Source organism: Notechis scutatus, chromosome 10 (genome assembly GCF_049901735.1).
Source record: "Notechis scutatus isolate UNSWTSFEM ecotype Mainland chromosome 10, rNotScu1.2, whole genome shotgun sequence".
NCBI classification, from domain to species: Eukaryota; Metazoa; Chordata; class Lepidosauria; order Squamata; family Elapidae; genus Notechis; species Notechis scutatus.
This window is the reverse complement of record NC_142018.1, coordinates 6,854,645-6,881,296: the sequence shown is the minus strand read 5'-3', so window position 1 is coordinate 6,881,296 and position 26,652 is coordinate 6,854,645. Positions and strand designations below refer to the sequence as shown.

Sequence of the window (26,652 nt, the reverse complement as noted above, 5' to 3'; positions counted from 1 at the left end):
AGCACCCTTCCTCAAAGATTGTTCATCTCAGACCTACATAAGGCAATGCAACATTTGATTTGAGAGCTAAACCAAACAGATTATGCACAGGAAAAAAATGACAGTATAATGGGGAAAAATATCAAAAGCAATATATGCCATGCGCATCACTGCAACTGAAAAGAAGGTTTGGAACAGTCGCTACCAAACTATTATATTTTTAAGGGTGCCACCATCCAGCCATAGATCCCTCCTTGTACCCTTAGTTTATGATTAACAAATATTTCAATAGTCCACACCTCAGAAAATGGTTTCAGCTGAGCTAATTGTACAGGTGAGCCAGAGAACTGTTGGGGCTATCTGATAATGGAGGAAGGAGTCAACTCTTTGTTGACTGGCTTAGTTGATAAGTAAAAGTCACAGCCCATATCCCACAAACTCCATTTTGAATTTGCTCTTTCTCAGGGAAGCATCTTCTGTTTCTTATCCTGCGCATGAAAACGCTAGGAAGCATGCTGAGGATTTTGGCCATTCTGACAGCTGTTCTAGGTAAGGCTTATACAATTTGGCAGCTAAATTCAAAACAAGGGGGAAATGATGGTTTTGTTCTTTTAAGGTGTTCAACTCAGAACATGAATGTGATATTTGGGGAAACAGAAAAGTTGAGGGTAGAAGTTCAAAGGTACCTCCTTTTGTGATTCTATTTTGGAGAATTCACAGTTCTCCAATGTGTATGTAGTTTTATCCCTTTATTTCTGGATGCTGTTGGAATTCTGCTTGGATAGTAAGATTCTGGTGAAGATGGTATCTTTCAAAATTAGGCTCCTTTTTGGGGGGGTGGCTTTGGATGCCATAATAAGATGCTTCTTTTCCAGAATCTCAGAAACTCTGATTTTGTTCTGAATACTGGGGTTTATTGAGCAATTATGTTAATTGCATGTTTTACCTGGCTTTAAAAAATTGGTGTATGCCTGTTTAAGAAATGGGCTCCTTGGTGTGTCAGCTCAAGGGCTTACTGGGCAGGGAAGTGATCTGGGAAGGAAAACAAATATATAAATTCAACTTTTGGAATGGTTGCAGGAACAGAGTATGGACTGTTAGTGGGGAAAAAGAAGGACTAGGGTTGACATGGTAGCAGTATTTGAGGGGATGCCACAAAGAAGAGGGAATCAACTTATTTTCCAAAGTACCGGAGGGCAAGACGAATAGTGGATGGAAACTAATCAAGGAGAGATCCAATCTAGAACTAAGGAGAAATTTCCTGACCGAGAAGACAATGAACCAGTGGAATAGCTTGCCTTCCAAAGTTGTAGGGGCTTCATCACTGGAGGTTTTAAAGAAGAAACTAGACAGACCCTTGTCTGAAATGGTGTAGGGTTTCCTGTTTGAGCAGAGGGCTGGACTAGAAGACCTCCAAGGTCCCTTCCAGCTCTAATTCTGATTGATCGAACTAAGCAGAAGGTTAAGACGTTTTCTCATGTGAGGTCAACTTATATGGACAATGTACTCAAACTGAATCTGGACAGATGGACTTCTGAGAGGTTGCCTTTGGACACATCATCCTGGAAGAAAAGCAAGTGAGGATACTTCTTGATCCAAGACAAAGAGAGTGACCGAGGGTGACTAACATCAGCTTCACTTGTTCTGTCGATTCCATCCTTTCCAGAAAGAAAATGACCTCAATTTCCTTTTACCCGTGGTGTAAAAAGTTCTGCAGGTTTCCAGATTTGACTCCTCTTAAGTGCTCTGCATGGAGCTCTGGATCTAGTCCAGAGAATTCATTTGGAGATCCCAGGATCTGGGTTGATCTTCTCAGAGGTATCCACCCTGTTGGAGAGAAAGGTGTGTTCGTGTACATGTGAATGCTCTTGAAAGCAGGCATTTACGCTAGAGGAAAGCTTCATGAGCAAGCTCCTAACCTAGACTGAAAGAAAAAGCAAATTAAAGAAACTTAAGAAGGGATAAGAAATATGATCTTGGCTCCTACTATTTCCATCGTTCAGAGCCTTTGAAACTATGGAGAAGCTCAAAAGAAAAAAAGGAATCAAGATGGAGCTAATATTTGGAGTCTCATAGACCAAACAGGCAGGTTGAAAGAAAAAAAGAAGGAACAGGGAATGAAACCTCCAAACTCTTGCTACACTCCATAGATGTCTGCAGGGTGTGGTCAAAAAAATTTAGATGGCAGCCACAACGGTGCAAAGTTTCATAGATTTTTTTTTTTATGTGTGTCACATGTGCAACATACCATGGTGGCTGACATCATCATGACATTTTAGATACTCACTGTATCTTCTGCTCTATTCCACTTGCTTCTTGCCTGAAAAGTGCTACTGCTAGTATAGTTGTGCCGGGAGCACCAAAGCCCTTCCAGGTTGAAAGGATTGAACATCACCATTGCTCAGGGGATGCCCATTTGGGGACTCTTTTCATGTCTTTGTTAAGCTGCCCACCAAAGTGGTACCTATCAAATCATTTGCGATCACCCACTTTCAAACTGCTCAGTCGGCAGGAGCTGGGGTGTGTGACGGAGCTCACCCCATCCTGCAGCAGCAACAGGGTCTCAAACGCAAGCCTACCGATTATCAGCTCGGTGTCCTGAACTCATGAGCCACTGTGCTCTCTGAAAAGTGCTATAGAGGCAGGCTGGATTCACACAACACGTCAAGCTAGACACACGCACACAAAAAGAGATAATGGAAAGCAAGCTCGGTGTGTTTTGCAAATGAAGCTTTAGCAGGTGGAGAAGAGATGACTTCTGAACAAAATACAAAGAGATTTCTACCCTCTCCACTCACTTGACCAGCACCCAAATTGCCACAGGATCATCTTGCTAGATTTTGGGATCAAGCCTTTTCTGGAGATGGCTCAATTCCTTGAAATCTACTCCTTGCATGCTGAGGAGCCAATTTCTCTACCGACTAAAACTTTTTAAAAGTTGCCCTTTAAAGCAGGCCAAGAATGGTTGGTTTAATCTTTGGTTCTTTTAACTGTTCTTTAATATCTAGGTTTTTCATCTACATCACCCTGTAAATTGGTAAGAGATTTTGGTCATATACTAGATAGATTATTTGATAGCAAATTCTTGATCTCAGCTTTCCTTATAAGATGAACATCCTCTTCAGATGATTTGATCACAATCTCAGGGTTCCCAGCCACTACCAATGTCTCTAACTGCCTATCTAAAAAGATTTTCAGGCCCTCAGGACTATAAATAAACACTGCAGATGTGTGGGAGGGGGACTTATTTTTTCAAAACCACATTTTTCATCATTATATGTAAAAATGAGCTTGTAAATTTGTGGTTTGAAATGAAAATCAGCTACGAAAAGAGGAAACCCAAAGTTCTCACTCAGCTTGGACTAACCATTGTATCCATTCATTTATCATCACACATTGGAGTTTATAGGCACGTTTATCATTATTATTTATAAAAAGAGGCATGAAACTTGGATAATGTTGGTTTTAATGATGGGCTGAGATGTGCAGTCTGAGCCAAAATAACAGAGTTAGAAGGGACCTTGGAGGTCTTCTAGTCCAACTCCTGCTTAAGCAGTGGTGACTAAACCAGTGGTGACTAACCTTTTTGGGCTCCTGTGTCAAAATTTGTGTGCGCGCTGTGCGCGTTTCATTGCACCACACAAACAAACTCTTTACTTCCAGGTACATATTGCTAGAAGCCATGGTTTGCTTCAACCACAACTTGTCAATTAAGGATTTTCCATGATATTAATCCATCCACTATAACAAGCTATAACAGTATAATATAAGCTATAACAGTATAATATAATATAAAATACTTAAACAAAAGGTTTCCGTTAAGGCTCATCTAATGGGTGAACCTAACCTAGCATTCACTTAGCTACTTGAGTATTGCTTCAAAGGCTGGCCACAATGGCATTTCAGCAACCCAGGAAGTCATAAGGAAAGAGTAACTCTTCATTTTTGTTCCACCCTCTACTCTATCATTACATAAACAAAAGGGATAACTGGCAAATTTGGGGTTCTCCAGAGGGCTTGGCTTGCTATCCCTTTCCCCTTGGATCTCATTTGGGTAATGCAAAAAGACGTAAATTGAAAATTGAATTGCACTTAACTTCTAGGGATTCCTCTAAGTAGAGTGTTTGTATTGCTGCTTTTAAGAAAAGAACAGAACTTTCCAATGTTTGACTAGCCTTTCCATCTGCTGTTTCATTTGTCTTCAATTATGAGATTATTAAGTTGACTTTTGTTATCTAAATCTTCCCACTGCTCAATCATATTTACTGGCAGGGTCCTACATAACAGTTGTTAAGGGTTGTTGGGGTTTTTTTGTGTGTGTTTCACAAGGCGAGAGTCAGATGACGTCTGCATACAGATAGTCCTGGATTTACAACAATTCATTTAATGACCATTCAAAGTTACAACAGCACTAAGAAAAGTGACTGATGACCATTTTTCACACTTAACGACCGTTGCAGTATCCCCATGGTCATGTGATTTACATTTGAATGCTTGACAACTGACTCATATTTATGACGGTTGCAGTGTCCTGGGGGTCGTGTGATCCCCTTTTGGGACCTTCTGATGAGCAAAGTCAATGGGAAGCCAGATTCACTTAACAACCAGGTTACTAACTTATCAACTGCAGTGACTCACCTAAGAACTGAGGCAGAGAATGGAGAATTTAAGACTTAAAAAAACAGCTAAAAAGGGAAAAATAATGTGAAAAGTGGATACTATGTTGGAAAGCAACAGAAAAGGGGTATACAGAAGAGGGAAATGGAGGTGGAGAGACAGGGGGATAAAAAGGGGAGAGAGAAGAAGGAAGGGAAGAAGGAAGGGAAGAGAAGTTATAAAGGTTTGGAGCAAGATGTAAAGAAACAGGACTTATTTAGAGATAATGGGTAAAAATTTAACTGAAAAAGGGATTCTGTAAAGGTACATAAGATTGTATTGTTATATTTGTAATAGAAATAATGTTAGAAAATTGGAAACAACATATGATTAAAAAGTGGGGTAAAATAGTCAGTGTAACTCAGTGAAACTTTTGTGAACAAAATAAATGAAATGAAATAAATGAGAGAATTGAATTAGGAAGGCACGGGAATATTTTAACTACTCAATGTTTTATAAAAGTGAAGCCGGGGGGAAGTAACTATGGAAAGTTTATAAGTGTTCCCATAGAAGTATGATACTTGTTTGAAAAGTAATGTGTAAAATGTCTAAGATTTAAATGAATATTAATATTAATGATAGAATTGAATTGGTATGGATTGTTGTTTTAATTATATACTTATAAATTTTTGTTCTTTTTTAAAATACAGTGTGTAGTTTTAGAATGTACCAAGCAGAATCCGAACGGAAGTTATATATTATATTAAGTGTTATAATTTTAGGGGAAAGATATAAAGGCGTCATACTCCAATCAGTGATTAGAGGAGAAATTTTGCTTAATGAGAAAAGATAATAGATAGTTGAAACAGACAAAGAATATAAGTATAATGATTTGAATTGAGATGAAATAAACAAAATAAAATTAAGAAAGTTAAAAGAGGGGAGAAGCTATATAGAAAATGTAGAATGGTAATAAGATATGGAATGGAATATAAAAATGAACATGAATTTGAATTTGTGTCTGTACGAAGAGATATAACCCGGGATCATGCTGCTTTCAAAAAAGATGTTTTATGTTTTTATGTTTTATGTTTTGTTTGTTTATGTTTGTTTTTAAAAATCAAAAAAATTTCCAAAAAAAAAAAAAAAAAAAGAACGGAAGCAAGAAAGGTTGTAAAAGGGCCCAAAACTCACTTAAAAAATGTCTCACTTAACAAGAAAAATTGTAGGTTCAATTGTGGTTGTAAATCAAGGGCTTACCTGCATTTTCTAGAGCAGCATTCCTATCTGAATTATTAATTCAGAATTAATTCAGAATTATTAAATCAGTAAAGCTTTCTTTTAATGGAATTGGAACTGAACTTGATTCTTATTGACCTCAAGGCAGGGGTGGGTTTCTACCGGTTCTGTCCACCTCTGTAGAACCGGTAGCTCTGAAGAGCAGCAGACATAGAACCGGTTCTATGTCTGTTGATGTTTTTGCCCACCCAGCCACCCAGGCTCTTACCTGATCTTTATTTCCTGATTTTTCAACTTCAGCTGCCGAACGAGGCACAGCTGCAGTTAAAAAAGCAGGCAAAGAGGGTTGTTTCAAAGGCTGCTTCTCTGCAGGCAGCTGCTGATGACAATTTACAGGCATGCGGCTCCCAGCCTGCAGGGAAGCTCGTAAATCCCGAACCGGTGGTTAACCCTGTCGTATCACACCCCTGCCTCAAGGACATATCCAGGTTGTTTTCTTAGCAGGAATTTGCTTCACTTTCTAGTCCAGAGAAGGTATGCCAGATAGTCCCATCTTCTAAGATGTTTGGACAAAAACTGGGATATAAATCCAGTAAAAAGCCTGGCAACCAAATGTGGATTAGTCTACTGTGTTCCCTATAGTTACTTATGGTTATGAAAACTGATGGCATAACATACTACTTGGACTTAAACTAAGTTCAAAAATACAGTCATTGTTTAGTGACTACTTTGTCTAACAACCATTTGCTATTACAACAGCGTTGAACCGTAAGTCCTTCCACTTTCCATCTTTGCATAATGATATCACAATTACCTTGTTGCTGTTCTGTCTCCCTCCACAGAGAGATGTTGAATAAAATACCTTTATTGTCATTGCATTCCACAAATACAATGAAATTTGAAAGCTACTCAAGCACAGTGCTCCAAACACCACATCACAATCACACTGCAGAGTATATAATAATAATAATAATAATAATAATAATAATAATAATAATAATAATAATAACAACAACAACAACAACTAGTCTAATAACTAGTCTAAAACATTTAGTAAGTTAAATGGTTTAAAAATGCCACTATATACATAGGACTAAATCACAAATGCACTGTTTGATTCAAGACAATAATTGCCTTGGAAAAGAAACTGTTTCTCAGTCTATTAGTCCTCATTTTAAGACACCTATAACGTCTCCCTGATGGTAACAGTTCGAAATATGAATGACCATGATGAGAATGGTCTGTGGAGATTTTTAGTGCTCTAGAGAGGAGTCTGGTCTTTGCAATCTCTTCCAAAGAAGAAAGAGAGCAACCGGTGATTTTTTGTGCTGTGTTTATAACTCTCTGGAGCATCTTTTTATCCACTACGGAGAATCCAGCATACCACACCGTTACACAGTAGGCCAAAATGCTCTCGATGGTAGAACGGTGAAAAGTAACGGTAAAAATGTTTGATTTGCCTTTTCTGAGATAGATTTTGGTGTCAAGGCTATTGATCCTTTGTTCCCATTATCTGCTTTTTTCCATCTCTTCCATGGACATGGTCCCTGAATTTTCTTTCTAAATACATGGCTAGGAAGATAATAGTTATAATTATTCCATCAGGTTGGCATATAATCCAAAATACCTGCATTTGGTTGATGCATTTTAATTGGCCGAAGAGCCAGAGCTTTATCTCCGAGAAAGAGATGGGAAAGGGGCAACATTTTGGTTCTTCAATATAAATAGACATTTGATTGATTTTTGCTTAATTGATTGATTTTCCACAGGTCTTGTGAAGAGTGTGACTGTGACCATGCCAGAGAGTGCTGTGAATACAACAGTTGGTGCCAATATCACCCTTCCTTGCTTGTATACCCCAGCATCTATTCCTGATATGATTCAATGGAATTTTTATGGCATTGATCTTCAAAGTCTTGGAGTAAGACATTATGTTTTTATTTCAAACTTGAACTGTTTCTTGTTGCCTGATTAAGATTGCTTTGGATGCCAAATACTATTCTGAACACAATCTAAAGTTGTTGGGTCCCTGGTGCTGTCTGAGCTTGGCTATTTTGTTATGAAACATTTGCAACCAAGCTCAGAGAGCACCAAGGACCCCACGCTCAACCCTGAGTGACAAATATTCTCTTCCGTAGGTACAATATAAAGTTGTTGTAGCTCAGTAGAATGGTCTCCACTGAGTTTAAAGTCAGATGTTTTTATTTATAAGGAGAGACCAGTTTCTTCCCCAAACCCCAAAAACTTTAACCTTAGACTGTCGACTATTGACCTCACCCCCTTCCTAAGAGGCCTGTAGGGGGCGTGCATAAGCGCACCAACGTGCATACCGTCCCTGTCCTATTGTTTTATTTTTCTTATATGTACCCATTTCATGTATTCATAACTATGTATATACTTATACCTATTATCTTGTAAGTGATTGACAAATCAAATAAATAAATAAATAAATAATACTGTCTACTATTGACCTCACCCCTTCCTAAGAGGCCTGTGGGGCGTGCATAAAGCGCACCAATCGTGCCTACCATCCCTGTCCTATTGTTTCTTTTTATTGTTCATATAAGTATCTATCTCATGTATTCAAAACTATATTTATTCTTATACCTGTATCTTGTAAGCGATTGACAAATCAAATAAATACTAAAAATATTAAAATGTACTTTAGCAGAGAAGTAATGTGACCAAAGTAATCATATTGCCATTATGTAATTCTTTAGAGTAACATTTTAAGCCAGCAGAAAAGAAATCAATTTTGGTTTCTAAAGGCTCTTGTTTGCTTAGCACTTAGAATGCTAAAAGCTTTAAATTTGGGCATGCTGCCAGATATTCTTTTTTTTTTTTTTTGTAAATTTTATTTAAGTTTTCACAGAGAAAAAAAAATACAAATAAAACATCTTTTTTGAAAGTAGCGTAATCCCGGGTTACATTTCTTCGTACAGACACAAATTCAGGTTCATGCTCATTTTTATATTCTATTCCATATCTTATTACTATTTTACATTTTCTGCATAGCTTCTCCCCTCTTTTAATTTTCTCGATTTTATTTTAATTATCTCATCTCAATTCAAATCATTGTATTTATATATTTGTCTGTCCTGTTTCAATTATCTATTATCTTTTCTCATTAAACAAAATTTCTCCTGTAGTTACTGATTGGAGTATGACGCCTTTATATCTTTTCCCTAAAGTTGTAACATTCAATATAATACATAACTTCCACTCGGATTCTGCTTGGTACATTCTTAAAATACACACTGTATTCTTAAAAAAAGAAAAAAATATATAAATATATATAATTAAAACAACATTCCATTCCAATTCAATTCTATCATTAATATTAATATTCATTAAAGTCTTAACATCTTTAACATTACTTTTCAATTAAATATCATACTTCTATGGGAACAATTATAAGCTTCCCATAGTTAATTCCCCCCCTTCACTTATATTTTATAAAACATTAACTAATTAAAATGTTCCCGTTCCTTCCTAATTCAATTTTCTCATTTATTTTATTTCACTTATTTTATTCACAAACATTTCACTAAATTACACTATTTTATCCCTCATTTTAATCATACATTGTTTCCAATTTTCTAAAGTTATTTCTATTACTAATATAACAATACAATCTTATGTACCTTTACAGAATCCCTTTTTCAGTTAGATTTTCACCCATTATCTCTAAATAGGTCCTGTTTCTCTATATCTTGCCCCGGTCCTTTGTAACTTCTTTTCCTTTCCTTCTTCCCTCTCTTCTTCTCTCTCCCCTTTTTACCCGCTTGTCTCTCTACCTCTATTTGTCTCTTCTGTATTCCCCTTTTCTGTTGCTTTCCAGTATTATACTTATTTTTCAACTTATTTTTCTTTTCTTTGGTTGTTCTTTTAAGTCTTAAATTCTCCATTCTCTTTCCCCCCTTTCCTTTTTCTTCCCCACATAAAATTACTTGTTCATTAAAGATGGCTTCTTCTTTGTCCCAGTCTTCTTGTTTTGCAGTCATTTCTTGTTGTTTCTCATAGTTCCAAATCTCCATTTCTAAGAATTGAAAAACGAAGCCAAAAGAACCCTTCCCTTCTTGTGCATCTTCTTTGTACTTTTTAAGTTCCATTTTCAATTCATCCAAAAGTGGTGCCATTGTATAAATTTTTAAACAACCACCCGATTGATTTTAGTCATTCAAATATAATAACCAAAAATCCAAAGATCACCAAATAGTCCAAATACACGCAAGCTGTTTCTTTTTTGCTCTTTTTTTTCAGTTTCACTTCCTGGGGTTACTATTTAGTTGCAAAGTTTCAGTTAAAATGTATCTTTTAGAAGTCTTGTCGAAGTTTTACTTTAAATTCTTTTTAATTCCAGGCAGTCTCCTCCCTCTTCCAGATCCTGCCCTTATTCTTTTTCTCTCCCTTCCTGCTTATGAAAAAGAAAGTTTTTAATGTCCAGAAATCTTTATTATCCCTTTGGCATTTTGTTTAATTTTCAGCTTAATTGCCTATTGATGTCAAAGCGGATTTTTCCGATTTCTTATTTAAGTCTCTTAGTTGTCAGTATAGGGAAGGAGAGAGAAGGAAAAAAAAGCCAAACCTTTCCCTTTTCACTTTCCTTCGCTGCTTCCGACTCTTCTTTGGGAGCAATGTTATTTTTTTTAAGTTTAAATTCCAGGGTACCTTGGTTGTTGTTTTTACAATTTAACCTGGTTAGCCAAAACTTTCACTTCTTATCTTCCTCCTGCACATTCTTTTCTGGTCGAGTTCTTCTTTGTGGTGGCCATTTCTGACCACCGCTGCAACTGCCTTCGGGAAAGGGAGTAATGGCCAGCTGAGGAGGAGAGATGCAGCTCTCCTCGACCCTGCTGGCAGTCTCCCCCCCTCTTCACCACCTTTACGGGGTGGCTTAGCCCCGAAACCAGCCAGCTTGGGGCGCTCCAGCGGCAAGCCCAGACAGAAACTGTGCACGATCTCAGATTTCTGTCTGTCGCTGAAGCCCTTCAAACCGGAAGTCCGCTGTCAGATATTCTTCATCAATTAATATCCCTTCACCAGGGCAGAATCTACGATATACATTATTTGATGGCCCAATTTAAATCCTAATCCTAAATCAATTATTTCAATCGTGAATCCTTTGGGATTTATCGAACAGATATGACATACAATTCCACAATTTCTTAGTCATCGGCCATCTTGCCTGAGAATTATGAAAGTTGTATTCTATTATTTCTAGAAGTTCCCCAGATAGGAATAGCTGAGCTACAAAAACCAAGAGAATATTTGTCCCTCTGGTCTTTGGTTATGAGGACACCACTTCCGAATTTCTCTGGCTATACTCTGCTTCCTAGATCATTGCCTTTGCTGATAGTGGGGCCCATTTTGTATTAGTCTATATTTTTGCTGCATATCAGTAAAATTTATTTATTCATTTATTTTTATCCCACCGTAACCATTTCTGGAAATAACTCAAGGTGGCAAATATATCCAATGCTTCCAGAAATTGTGAATGCTCCAACACTGGAAGTTTTTAAAAAGATGTTGGATAACCATTTGTCTGAAGTGGTGTAGAGTTTCCTGCTTATGCAGGGGGTTGGACTAGAAGACCTCCAAAGTCCCTTCCAACTATTCTATTCTATTCTATTTCCAATGGACCTGAGTCCTCCTCTTATGTTCCCCATATCAACAACCTTGTGAGGTGGGTTGGGTTGAGAGAGAATGACTGGCCCAAGGTCACCCAGTTGGCTTTCAAGGCTAAGATGGGACTTGAACTCACACTCTCTCACTTTCTAGCCTGGTGCCTTAACTTAGTGTTGACAACTACCTCTACTACAAGATGGGTAGAAGTAAAGTCTCAGGATAGGAAGCTAAAATAAGCAGCAGGCCTGAGACTGAGAGCTCCAAACCTGGAGCCCTGATAATGAACTCCAACTGGTGACTTAGGAACCCAAAAGGCGATAAGGCAACCTTAAAATGAAAGTCCATATTGCTCATGTTAAAAAAAAAAAGTATGCTTTGTCTTTTTTAAAAATCCAAGTCACCAACTCATAGACTAGCACATTTCTACTCAAATACAGCCACCAACATGCCTTTATAGGGGTGAAAAATCTACCAGTCATTGTGGAAAGACTGTGTCTATCACAGATACACGGGGAAGATGTAGCGGGATTCACAAGGTAAGAACATGAAATCTATAAGAATAATAAGATATAAAATATTTGGGATTTTTAATGTGCTCTTAATACAGATAGTGCTCAATTTATGACTTTAATTGAGCTCGGCCATCAAGATCATGAGTCATAATGGTTCTAAAGTGGGTCACCCCTTTAGAACCCAATTTTATGAACTTTTTTTTCCAGTGGTTGTTATACAAACATTGCAGTTGTTAAGCCAGTGGTTCACTGTGGGTTGGTTTTGCTGAAAACGAGAAATAAAGGCTGGCTTTCAGCAAAACCATTGTAAAACACGGTTACATAATCCCAGAATGCTGCAAACCGCTGCTTGTTATTGAGTGTTGCGATAAGGTGACTGCAGGGAGGAAGGGTGGTCATTAGAATGTTGGAACTGGTCATAAGTTGAGGACTAACCTCATGTGAGATTCTGGAATTCAGTTTACAGAATTACAGAGTGACAGAGTTTGAAGTGATAGTGTTTAAACTCATCTGCCCCTCAAAATTTCACTACATAAGTTCTGTATTAAGATATGAATCCAACTCCAATATTTCTTTGGTGCAGTAGAATAAGAATATCAAACCTCAACTTTTAAACTTTTACATAATAGTATAAACTAGCCATTTCTATAACAACAAATCTATCTAATTGGTAAAACCCAAAATCAAAGTTTCAATTTTTTCCACCTCAAGCACAAAGTCCAGAAGCGGTTTCCAAGTAGAAATAAAAGTATTTGTATTTTTTTCTTTCATCAAAACAATAAATTTTGCCATCTCTGCTAACTCCATCATTTTTTGCAGCCGTTCATCCATTGTAGGGATCGAGGTGACCTTCCATTTCTGTGCTGCCATCAACATTATAACAACAAATTTCCGAATTTTTTCTCCAAGTCTTGTTCCATTAAACCCCAAAGAAAAGTCTCTGGTTTTCTTCCTATATTCACTTTAAGAATTTTCTGTATTAAGATATGAATCCTACTCCAATATTTCTTTGCTTTATCACACGTCCACCATAAATGATTAAAAGGTCCCTTCTTTAAAATTTACATTTCCAGCACATATTTGAAATACCTTTATACATTCTTGACAACTTGTCTGGAGTTAAATAGCAACAATACATCATCCAATAGTAATTTTCTTTGAAGTTATAGTTTAATGTCAATTTTAAACCTTTATTCCTCTCACATATTGTTCAAGTATTATATTATATCCAAAGTTCCTTGCCCAGTGCTTTACTTGTTCATTTTCCAGATTTAAATTCATTAACATTTTATAGGCTTTAGCAATAATATATTCATCACTACCACACAATAGGATTCCCAATTCATTTTTAACAAAATTATTCCTATAGTTTATGGAACAAGTGAGTTAGCTAAGTCAATGAGGTTTATATAAACAAGGATAGGACCACTGCAATCCAGTGTGCAAATTGTGGGCTGCATCAGGGTGCCGTGTGAATGCAATGCAAATTGAAATTTTGAATTGAAACAGCGATGTCCATACTTACTTGACTTTGCATGTATACACTCAGTTACCAAAATCAGAATGTATACCCATGATCTAATAATCCCTCATTCAAAATATCCAAATTGTGGAAAATCTCAATTAGTCTGAGCCATGAATTCAACATTACATTATTACATTATTATTATTATTTTAGTTCCACTGATTTTTGCCTCTCTCCTTCTGGAGAAAAATCATTGGGTGATTCAACTTTCACACGTATGAGCTTTATTTTCTTTGCTTCTAATGTACTTAGTCAGGTGTGGGGTGCAGCCTGCTTTTGGTCAAAAGACATTAAGAAATGTTTTTTTCTAAAAATCCAATGTTTGGAGTGTTTCGTTTAACAAAACACAGTCCAGTAAATCTTGGAAAATACAATGGAATCCCAGTGCTGGCCTGAAGAACAATGATAACAAGAAATTCCCCTAGTAGAAAATGATTAATGTATTTATCTAAACATTTAAATGTTGAATGTATCTATCTAGGAAAGAAAGATTTTCTTTCCTAGTCCTTTTTTTTTCTATGCTCAGACTCTTCTAGATATTAATTGCATGACAGCCACTTGTCCGGTGCAAAATTGCTAGGCTATAATCTGTGGGTTATTAAAAAGCACTGTGGAGTTACTGTCCTCCTTGCAGAGTTGTAACCTGTGTGAATTGTTCCCAGGATCTGCTTCTTTGCAGTTTACTCATTGAGTAACTCTGTCTACTATTCATAGTGGAATTAGATCCCCAAGTCCTCTTCTTTTTGGAAAAGGAAAATCATAAAATGAGTTGGCTGAGGAACTCTGAGAGGTGAAGCCCACAAGTCTTAAAGTTACCAAGGTTGGAGAACCCTGTTCCAACCCCTGCCCAAGCAGGAGACCCTATACCATTACAGACAAATGGCTGTCCAGTCTCCTTTTAAAAGCTTCCAGTGATGGAGCACCTACAACTTCTGAAGGCAAGCTATTCCACTGATTAATTGTTCTGTTAGGAAATTTATTCTTAATTCTAGGTTGCTTCTCTCCTTGATTAATTAAACACAACATCATTTTGCAAATATAATAAATGTATGCTTCTTATTTTTATGGAGTTGCTTGCAAATTTAAAATAAGGAAACAGGGAATACCACTGGTAGGGACAGCCTTTTATTCATAAAAAAAATAATAGCTATGCTCCCCATATATCCAGGATTTCTTTCTTACTCTTCTTTTCTAGTTCAGAAATATTTTTAAAATCTCCTTGCATGTCAAGAGTTCCCCAACATTTCCGGCTTTGCAAAGCAGGGGTGGGAGAGAGGGGATTGTTCTGCACGAGCAGCCAGCAAGCATGCGCATGCATATGTAGCTGTTCGTGCATGTGGCATGCATTCACACATGACACTCACTTAAATGGAGCATGTGCATATGCGCTTGCCTGCTGCTCGCAGAAGTGAGGGTACGTGTGCATGAACGCTTGCTAGTCCTTTCCGTGGCCCAGTTGCAAACTCCTCACGGCCTACAGGTTGGGGATCTCTGCATTAGATGCCAGAGGTCTCCTCCACAGATTTTAATAATTAAGTGAGGGCCATTCTAAATGGTTTTTTTTTTCTGTAAATACTTCATAATTAATCTGGAACTATGTTTTGGACCATAATCTTGCTGGTGTATCCCCGGAAGCCTAATAATATTTCTGCATTAGATGAAATCTAGTTAACTAGTTGATCAGTGATGTGTGCAACACCAATGTACAGTTATCAAAAGACATGCAGAATTCTAATATGTATATTTTACTGTTTTATGAACTGACTTGGCAACTTATCTTTTTTTACAGGCAGGCTCAAAATCAGGAGGAAAACAAATAAACCTCAATATTTTTTTTCTTCCATCACCAATTTCATGAATGTTAAATTCTGTTTCACAGATTTATATTTCGCGGCATGGCACACCCTATTACTTTACACAGTTTAAAAACCGGATTCAAGTAGCAAACAAAACAGGAAATGCAACCCTCACCATCTTCAACATGCAGCCCTCAGACAGTGGGGTTTATAGGTGTTCGATTTACAAATTTACGGATGCTACCGCAAGTGAAGGTGAAAAATCAGTGTCGGTCAGCGTGCAAGGTACTTATTTCTCTTTTTCTTCTTCAGCATATTTCTGTGTTCATCACCTGCTACATTGAAGTAAAGATTTGGTGATTGGGTTCCACATTAAGCTAAACTAAAACATATTTTGCATTCTGTTCTGGCAGCATATTGAGTGTAAGAGCCATGGTGGCACAGTGCTGAGAATGCAGTACTGCAGGCTACTTCTGCCCACTGCCAGGAGTTTGATCCTAACCGGCTCAAGGTTGACTCAACCTTCTGTCTTTCCAAGATGGGTAAAATGTTAAATTGTTGGGATCAATACGCTGACTCTTTAAACTGCTTAGAGAGGGTTATAAAGCACTGTGAAGCAGTATATAAATCTAAGTGCTAAGTATTCAGTCATTGTGATTCATCAACACTGTTTATGGCTTACTGCAGTGTATAAGCCTGGTTAGCCAACAAGCTATGGCTTAAGATGGTATGTGACCCAGTCTATAAATATATACTTGAGCTTCTGGTTAACTATCGGCAGAGTTCATACTTTGCATTGAGGTATCATGTGTGTCTATCAGGTTTGAACTTGTTTCATTGAGGTTTATTAAACAAACCATGATGTAATGTAATAGGCAAGTCATTAAAAACAAGTTTTGAGTGCAAAGATTTAGTACAGGGATAGAATCCATGCAAAAGGCTAACCAGCCAAATTATGGTTCATGACATATGAACCATTTATTATATATAAATGCAGTTGGTTGTGATTTATACGTGATTAAACCATGGCTTAACAAGGAACGGCTTGGTCCAAGATGTAAATGTACCGGTAGTAAATGTATACTTCCTGCTCAGGATTCCTCTCAGCTCTCCTGCCATCCAAGGAAGGCAATTTCCATTTTTCTCCTAACTCAGCATTCCAGAATTATTAACTCTTTTCTGATCTTGTAGGATTATATATTTTTGTTGAGTAACAGAGTTGTTCCATTTCGCAGTTGGCAATTTTGGGAGTTAAAGTCAACTTATCTCCAAATTGCCAAAGTTGCTGGTCTCTATCCTCTGCCGATATATTTAAAACCTCATTTCTGGAGAATTACTAAAGTATCGAGAACAGCCGCCTCACAATTTGGGAAGTAGGTGCCCAATGGCATCATGAAGGCACCAGTCTGGGAAAGAGCCGCCTAGAACAGTGGTCCCCAACCTTCTTGGCATCAGTTTCACGGAAGACATTTTTTTCCATGGACCAGAGAAGGGGAGGAGGGGTCTAGATCCTATGCATGCTCTGTTTTGCTAACCCTGCCACTCACTTGCAGCTATGCGGCCCATGGCCTGGGGGGCGGGGCGTTGAGTAGAATACAACACAATGAAGACAAAGAGAAGTATAATTTCGATTTTACTGCTTTGCCTGCTGTTTTGTATTCCAGTTCCTCCTTCGAAGCCTCTCTGCAGTTTTGGTTCAAGCCTTCATCCTAAAGTTGAAATTGGCCACTTGATCACTTTAGCCTGCATTTCGGAAACTGGTCTGCCAAAGCCAGCCTACAAATGGTACAAACTAACTGGAGATAAACCGCAGCCTGTAACTGAGTTATACAGTGAGTAGCTTTCGCCTTCCAGTTCCTGTGTAAAAGCTGAGATGCAACAATTCAGTATATTTTTGCAATCGTGGTGACCAGAATTGGACACAGTATTCAAAGTGTGATCTCCCTGCTTCATACTGCACTGTTGAGGCCATACTTGGAACACTGTGTCCAGTTCTGGTCATCGCGATATGTCACGACTCTTATAATTAGGGGACTGGAGACTAAAACATACAATGAACAGTTGTGGGAACTGGGTATGTCTAGTCTAATGAGGAGAAGGAGAAGGGGGGTGCTGTTATGATAGCAATCTTCCAGTAGTTAAGGGCAGGGGTGGGATTCAAATTTCTTAACAACCAGTTCTGTGGGTGTGGCCTAATTTGTGAGTGTGTCTTGGTAGTCACATGACTGGCTGGGCGTGGCTTGTATGTAAATATTGTAAATATTTATGTAAATATTGAATTTTTTTTATAAAAAAAGAACAACTTTTACCCAAAATCAGGCAAAGCAGGCAGGCAGATTGAATTGCTCACAGAATCACAGATTCACTCAGAGATCTACCATTCTGCAATCTATTGCCTGAGTCTGCATTGAAAATAGAAGCTTCAGTCCTAAGGAAGGTTCAGCTCTGCTTTTAGATAAGCTAGAAAGCAAGAAATCCAACGATTTCCTGCTTTCAAGCTAATCTAAATCTCCTGGTACTGTAGAACAGATGATGGTCTGGGGAAAAAAAAAAGGAAAAATAGCAACTTACCAAAGGCAGGCAAGTTGGATGCCATGCATGCCAGGTAAGGAGTGAGTGGGCGGAGTGGGGAGGGGTGGGATCAGCCAGTGGAGCGATTTGCCGGTTCTCCAAACTGTGCAGAATCATAACAACCGGTTCTGTAGAACCAGACGGACCAGGTAGAATCCCATCCCTGCTTAAGGGGCTGTCACAGAGAAGAGGGAGTTAATTTATTCTACAAAGCACCTGAGGGTAGGACAAGAAGCCATGGGTGGAAGATCTTTAAAAAGAGATCCAAGAATTTTCCTGACAATTGAGAACAATTAATCAGTGGAACGACTTGCCTCCCAAAGTTGTAGAGGTGCCAACACTGGAGGTTCTCAAAGAGAGATTGGACAGCCATTTGTCTAAAATGGTCTAGGCCAAGGGTCTTCAAACTTGGCAAGTTTAGACTTGTGGACTTCAACTCCCAGAATTCCTGAGCTAACATGACTGGAGGGGAATTCTGGGAGTTGAAGTCCACAAGTCTTCAAGTTTGAAGACCTGAATTCCCTGTCTGTCTATCGTCTCCCCATCCATCCATCCATCATCTATCACCAGGGTCTCCAATTCCTCCCAGAATTCCTGAGCTAACATGACTGAAGGAGGAATTCTGGGAGCTGAAGTCCACAAGTCTTAAACTTGCCAAGTTTGAAGACCCCTGGTCTAGGGCCTCCTGCTTGAGTGTGGATTGGATTAGAAGACCTCCAAGATCCCTTTCTATTATTCTATGTTCTATGTGATGTATAAAATGGCGGCAACTCTCAGAACTAGGGATTTCCCCAAAAGGCTTTAAGGATGAGTGGCCTCCTGGCCGACAGTAGGATAATCTGTATCGATCTGTAATCTCTTTGCTAAACACCATCTACTCTTTTCCTGAGAAGCTTAAAAGGGAATTTCCATGAAGGGTTGGATTTCAGGGCTGATAAAGTTCTGTCACCAACTCTCCTTTTTTATATATTCCATTTATACATCACTTCTCAGGTTTCCAATTTTTTTTAAGAGCTGTAACCATCAGAGGAGAACGCTGTAATTCCCCTTAGTCAAGTTTTGGTGACCAATTGTTCATGCTCAATTTTCCTATGTTCTTCTTTTGTTGTACTTGTGTTTTGGTCTGTGACCGCAAATAAAGTGTTATTATTATTATATATTCCATTATGGGAGGCATCAGTCCACACAGCTCTTTATGGCTTCTTCTTCTTGTTGTGCCATATCCGTCATTGGACATTGGCGATCATGTTGGCAATCCTATTTTTATGAACAGCCACAGGAAAAAGTGCTGTTGAGTTTTGTCCCAACCAGTCCCTTAGATTTTGAAGCCGTGATGTTCTTCTTCTACTTCTTCTTTGTGGCTACCAATAGTCATTTGTCTTCTACAGAACATATAGTACTTTCTTAGAAAGTAGACTATTTTTTCAACAGGAATCATGCAAGCTGTCCCTCGACATCACTCTGCAATTGTCACTCATTGCCTTAGAAGTCCCCATATCCAATGTCTTACATCGATTCCATTGTGAGCTTCTAAAATGCCAATAAAGAATAATATCTGTAGCTCAGAGTTGAAATGAGAGGTCCTTGGGGCTTTCTTGAGGTTGGTTGTTTTCTTGCAGATGTTTCATTACTCAAACTCGGCAACCACCTAGAACTGATGTTACCTACTATGGGTAATGAAACGTCTCTGAGAAAACAATCAACCCTTGCTTACTAAAGTGGTAGATGCTTGGTGCATCATGTTTCTGTGGCAGATGAGCTTCCTGCCAAGCACGAAAGAGATGACCTTGGGGAGGGAATAAAAGGGCAAGGAAATGGGCGGAGAGTAAGGAAATACTTGGAAAATAGAGATTACGCAGTCCTCAGCTTGAATCAAATGTACTTATGTGGTCCTCAACTTACAATTGAGCCAAAAATTTATGTTGCTAAGTGAGACATTTGCTAAATGAGTTATGCCCCATTTTAGAACCTTTCTTTCCACCGTTAAGCGAATCACTGCAATTGCTAAGTTAGTAACCCGGTTGTTAAGTGAATCTGGCTTCCCCATTGACTTTGCTCATCAGAAGGTTGTAAAAGGGGATCATATAACCATGAAACATTGCAACCATCCTAAAGGAGTCAGTTGCCAAGCAGCTGAATTTTAATCAAGTGACCATGGGGATGTTGCAAGTGTGAAAAATAGTGATAAGCCACTTTTTCTTGGTGTCGTAACTTTGGTCACTCAATGAACTGTTGTTAATTGAGGACTACCTACACAAGGAAGAAATGCAAATTAATTCCAAATTGTATTTCTTTGTGCAAGTTGGACAGAGAGAAATTCAGATAGGCTTTCAAAGTTATGTTAATATACTCTACAATAAAGTGGCATTCCTGAAACCTCTACAGCAGAGGTTTCATTGAGGGCCGCATGTGTTTGACCTGTGGGGGTTGGGGGGGCGTGGCCAGGATGGGTATGGCCAACTTGACTTCACTCATGTTGGGAGCACCTGTGGTAGCCCAGGCAGTGCTGGGGAGGATCCGCCTGCAGCCCTCTGCCACCGAAACGGTGCTCGGGAGGGCTGCAGGCCGGCAAAGGGATGCAAGAGGTTGTCGTGGCCGAAAATGGAGCCCAGGGAGCCACCACGGCCCTCCTGAGCTCAATATTCACTAGCAGAGGCACCACAGCCTGGTCCTTTGCTATTTCCAGGGTGGCCTCACAGGACAGATCTAACCATCCTGCGGGCTGAATCCAGCCTGTGGGACTTGAGTTTGACACCCCTGCTCTACAGTGCTTGTTCTTTAACTTGGCCCACCTTAAAAGGCTGAAACCTCCCATCTTCCAAAATTATTATTAACCTAATATGAATGTGTTGCTCATTATCTCACGATCCAAACGACTCTGGGCAAAACCAATGCCATCACTAGCCAAGCACAAGATGTGTGTTTAACAACCTGGCCTTCCTCCCCTCTTCCTTTTCAGATCCTTCCTCAGGACGCCTGGTTCTGGGCAACCTGTCCCAGTTTGAAGAAGGCTATTACCAGTGTACAGCTATCAACTCTCTTGGGAACAGCTCCTGTTACATCGACCTCACTACAAAACGTTGAGTTTTGTCTTTATCTGTTCAATTTCATTTCATTTCCAATGTCTTTAAACTTCTTGTTTAAACCAGCCCTTTATAATTAAAAACTGAAAGCATTTTAAGGAAAGCACTGAAACAACAAAATCATCAGGCTAGAAACTTGGTGACCATAAGATCTAGTTCTGCCTTAGCACAAAGCCACCTGGGTGACGTTGGGCCAGTCCCCTCTTTCAGCCCTAGGAAAGAGACAATTAATGGCAAATCACTTCTGCAAACTCTTTCCAAGAACACAGTTTTTCTGGGCGAGGTTTTCCAGAAGTGATATACCATTGCCTCCTTCCTAGGACTGAGAGAGAGGGACTGGCCAAGATCACCCAGTTGGCTTTGTGCTAAGGCACAACTAGAACTCACAGTCCCTGGTTTCTAGCCTGATGCCTTACTTATTACACACAGCTGGCTCTCTAATGATTTACTGGGTGTTACTATTATATAATTAGCCGATAACCCAGCGTTGCCCGAGTATTTATTTATCCCAATCCTGTATTACAGGGGTCCCCAACCGCCAGTCCGCGGACCGGTGCCGTCCACAGAACAAGTCTTACCGGGCGCTGGTTGCTGAAGGCCGCCATCTTTTTGGTAAAAAGTGCTTCCGTGAGCTTTTCCGGGTAGAAAGCTCACCGGAAGCACTTTTTCGTCAAAAAGATGGCGCCCCAACTGATGCTGTGCACCGGGCGCGGCGTCAAAAGGTTGGGGATCACTGCTGTATTAGACAGGAAAATCCTGTAGTCGGGACTCATGCTGTTGTACTCTCCTCACGCAGCGTCACAATTCTTCTATTCCTCCACGAGAGAGCCCCCTTGTGGAGTACTGTGAAGCTGTTACCATGGCAAGCACACTGTGCTGTACAGTAGAAGCCATTTTAAGGCACACCCACCCACACTACGAGGGGTTTTAGGGGTGTCTTACCCCCACAGTATTTATTTCCAGAGGGTAAGTCATCTGTGTACCAAGTTTGGTTGAAATTGCCCAGAGTTATGCTGGAAAATAAAATTATAATATAATATAAATATAATAATGATAATGATAATAATAATAATAATAATAATAATAATAATAATAATAATAATAATAATAATAATAATAATAAGAAAGAAAAGGTTTAGATGATTTTATATAACTTGGAAAGTGTTTTCAAAAATCCTGATCTTACCCTATTGTTGATTTGATACCCACCTTGAGCATCTTCTAAAAGGAAAACCAGGACACAATTTTAAATGAATGGAAATGGAAATGAGAGGCCAAGCTCCAACGATGTAAGTGTAACATGGGTTCAACCCCATCTTAGCCCTTGTCTTTGGTTTTCGGGAAGCCGTTTTTCCTCGGGCTTCATTCCTCAACAAGAAAAATGAAAACATATCAAGCTACTTATGAGGTGGCTTTAAGGATAAAGCATCATCCTATTCCTGAGGAGGTTGGGAACCAGGGTTAGATCTCCTTGAAATTTAACCCAACTGAAATAGAGATATGATTAAAGCATTTCCTTTGGATGAGAAATAAGAAGAAACTTCCTGGCGTCGAGAACAATTAATCAGTGGAACGGATTGCCTTCAGAAATTTGGGTGCTCCATCACAGGAGGTTTTCAAAAAGAAACTGGGCAGCCTTTTGCCCAGAATGGTTAAGATTTTCTGTCATGGGAAACGGGTTGGACTAGAAGACCTCCATGGTCCTTCCAACCCTATTTCTGTCATGGGAAACGGGTTGGACTAGAAGACCTTCATGGTCCCTTCCAACCCTATTTCTGTCATGGGAAACGGGTTGGACTAGAAGACCTCCATGGTCCCTTCCAACCCTATTTCTGTCATGGGAAACGGGTTGGACTAGAAGACCTCCATGGTCCCTTCCAACCCTATTACTCTATGTTGAATCTGAATTACCGTGCCACCAAAAGGGCCCTAGAGTTTCTCCCATCACATTCATGGATTGAAAAGAAGTGGTTGGAATTCGCACACACCATTTTACAGCCGCATTCGCAAGGAACCCAAAAGCAAGAGTCTTCCATCCCATTTTCTTGCCCGAGGCAGAACGGCTAAGACAAACGGACAATATGTATAAATCTTGCCAAGATGGATACATCGCCTTTCCTATTCTGTAGTCCACTCAGAAGTGTCAACCAGCTGCTCCACACCTTCTGCCAAGGAGTTTCTTGTATAAACGACAGGAGTTTCTCTCTCTCTCCCTGCAGATTCAGAAGGTGGCATCATTGCGGGAGCATTAATTGCGTCAATTCTAGCCGCTGCCTTGATTTGTATCATTGTTTGGATTCTAATCTCCAGAGAGAAGAAGAAGAGGCAAAAAGAGAAACCCATAGCCAAGGAAATGCAGTAAGTTTGTCAAGCTGGCTCATGGTTTTAATAGTTTGTTGGAACAAAAGTTTAGCAAATAAGCCACAAACGTATTTTTCTCAGCACAGTGGCTGGGTTCCCATGTCCAACTACCAATGATGGGCCTAGAATAGAGTTCTAGAATCAGCCTCAAGTGGCTGGCTTCATACGAGTCATGGTGGCGCAGTAGTTAGACTGCAGGTTGCCTGCAATTTGGCAGTTTGAATCTCACCAGGCTCAAGATTCGAATCTCACCAGGCTCAGCCTTCCATCCTTCCGAGGTGGGTAAAATGAGGACCCAGAATGTTGGGGGGCAAGAGGCTGACTCTGTGTAAATCACTTAGAAAGGGCTCCAAAGCACTGTAAAGCGGTATCTAAGTCTAAGTGCTATTGCTATCACAGTAAGCTACAATCCTAGTGGACTAACCATAGTAGCTGGTTCACCTTAAGGACTAAGCCAAATCCAACTTTTTGCTTCACAGCGTTCTTGTGGGGAAAATAGAATGAAATATTAGGTATGTTCACCACCTTGAGTTAGTTACACAATAAAAGATAGGATAAAAAAATAAATAAAAGAAAACCTGCCCAATAAGTGGCAAAGGATGTAATCCCAGGCTAAAAATTGTAATTTATATGGATGCATAAAGGAGCCAAGTTGAATTTATGAGTAAGCATGCAAGCTGGTGGATCATTAAATTAAATGAATGGAAGATCAATAAAGACAGATCCAGCCTTGAACTAAGGAGAAATTTCCTGACAGCGAGAACAATTAATCATTGGAATGACTTGCTTCCAGAAGTTGTGGGTGCTTGCTCCATCATGTCTTTGAAGAAGAGACTGGACAGCCATTTGGTTGGGATAAGTCTCTTGACTTGAGTTGAACTAGAAGACCTCCAAGGTCCCTTCCACCTCTATTGTTCCATGTTCTATGTCAGAAGCTAGGTAGTTAAACTGTTCATTCCTTGTCTAGGAATGTTGGGCTAGTTGACTAAACAAGGGGTGTCAAACTTGCAGCCCGTGGGCTGGATGCATCACGCAGGCTGGATGCATCACGTGTTGGCCACACCCACACCTGGTTTAGCGAAGGGGGGAAAGTCATGATACATCATGCGACAACGCTGTGATGACGCAAGTTTGACATCCCTGGACTAAATCTACTCTTCAAGAAGACAGTGATGGCAACCACCTCAATGACATGGTGAAATAAACGGCATGTAGGCTGAGAGCGAAACTCAACTTGAGGGCATATAAAAGTATAAAAATATAACCAGGTTGGATTCGCCTAAAACGGCCACTGGAACCTTTTCCAACATGGTACCTCCTTCTGCCCTGTATCAACTCAAAAATATTTCTCTGGACTTTTAGAGTTGTCAGCAGAAAGAGAGTGGGGAAGGGGGAGTAATGCATACCTTAAATATTTTCATAGATAATTGCTAGGCAGCCGAAGCTTCTGGCGAGCGGGATTATTACTGGACAGCATGATTGATGACTCTTGGCTATGGATGTGTCCCATTGGAGAATATACATTTGGTGGGGGGGAGACAACCAGGGTCAAGGGTGAGATGATGTGTCTCAGCGTCGGCTGGTTGTCAGGGCTCCGACAATCCACCCCCATTCGAATCATGAGTCTCTAGCCCCACCTCTCAAGAGTTTTTTTAAAAATCATTTATTAGGTGTGAACATGTGAACATTACCTGGGTGCGGCCTACACTGAGACACACCATTCATCTCAACCCGTGACCCTGGTCTTCCCCCCACCCCCTGGATGTATATTCTCCAATGGGGCAGATCCATAGTCAAGAGTCATCAATCATGCTCTCCAGCAATATTCTTGAGTGCCAGAAGCTTCGGCCGCCTAGAAATTATCCATGAAAATATTTAAGGTTATGCATTACTTTCCCCACCACCACTCTCTTTCTGCTGAGAACTCTAAAAGACCAGAGAAATATTTTTGAGTTGGACTGCAATTCCCAGCATTGTGCCAGATACCCAGGAATGATGCGAGTTGAAATCTAAGACCTTGAATTGGGAAAGACTACCCCTCCACTGAGGTTTTTATAAAAGAGGAGTTAGAACAGGCTTCTCCTGCAAGATGCTGCATCAAGAAAAATGCACGTTTGTCTAAACTTTTCAATTGTCTAATGTCTGTGTGTATTTATCCATGTACTATTGTAGTTTTATTATTCATTCATTCTTATCTTCTTTACTTCCCCCCTCTTATTGGTATTATTATGATTACCATTATTCTGTTGCTTTGCACCTGAGAGCTTCTGCACCTGAGACAAATTTCTTGTGTGTCTATAATCACATCTGGCCAAATAAAGTATTCAAATTAATTCAATTCACCTTGGGTTTTTGTTTTGTTTGCAGGCCTATGGCTACAACAAAGGCGGAATACGCTACAGTGCCCAGCCAAGCCAGTGTCCCCCTGGCTGCCATCCCACCAAACAAGGATCCTAATGAGACTGGAGAACATGAGAGCCCCGAAGAAGCCCAAGTTGCCATATTGCCTGAAAATGAGACGCAGGAAATGGGCCATCAACCAGTTTCCTAAAAGCCGTGGTTGCCCTCGAGGAAACCCTAAAAAAAACAGCCCATCTAATCATGAATTTGTACATTGATCCCCCATCTGTGCCTTCCAAATAGTGTCACACTAGCATTCATGCCAAACCATCTGAGATCGATTTCTCCAGCCTTGTTTGCTTCACACGAACCTACAATTTGACCAGATTCACATGTCACGCGAGATTGTCCAAAACCATGGTTTATTGAATAAACCACAGCAGTTGGGTACCTCAATCACAGGCGAGCAACGCAGCCCGGGCTAGTGCCCTGAAAGTCCTCCCGTTGCCTTTTAATTCATTTTAATAGCTGTTTCCTATCCAATTCCCCCACCCTTCTTCTAAATTTTAAACTTTTATATATATACTGTTTGTATATTTTAACATTTTAACGCCCAGAGGTCCCTCTTTGAGGGAGACGGACGCTTCAGAAATGTGGTAGCCCTTCACTTTCAGTATGACCAGTCACTTAGCTGCTGCTTGAAGTTAAGAGGGACCCCCCCAAAGCTACTTATGGTTCAGAGTCTACGTTTTGATGCCTGGGGTCTACTCAGTCATGCAACTGTCAGGACTCCGACATGCACCCCCATTCAATTCATAAGTCTCTAGCCGCATCTCTCAAGAGTAAAAAATATTGATTTATTAGGAGCTGACATGTCGGCATTTCCTGGTTGCAGCCGACTCTTGACACATCATTCATTTCACCTTTGACCCTGGTCTTCCCCCCACCTCCTGGATGTATGTTCTCCAATGAGACACATCCATAGCCAAGTCATCAATCATATTCTCCAGTAATAATCCTGC

The 26,652-nt window shown here is 39.7% G+C and overlaps 1 protein-coding gene across 1 annotated transcript; it reads left to right on the top strand.

Moving 5' to 3' along the window:
• The first annotated feature begins 417 nt into the window (after positions 1-417).
• On the top strand, positions 418-25,989 carry VSIG1 (V-set and immunoglobulin domain containing 1). The gene is made up of 7 exons (XM_026674634.2): positions 418-528; positions 7,584-7,735; positions 15,359-15,560; positions 16,940-17,107; positions 20,806-20,925; positions 23,149-23,287; positions 25,658-25,989. Exons 1-7 carry the CDS (start codon positions 474-476, stop codon positions 25,839-25,841), a joined length of 1,020 nt encoding a protein of 339 aa, XP_026530419.2. The 5' UTR covers positions 418-473; the 3' UTR covers positions 25,842-25,989.
• The last annotated feature ends 663 nt before the right edge of the window (positions 25,990-26,652 follow it).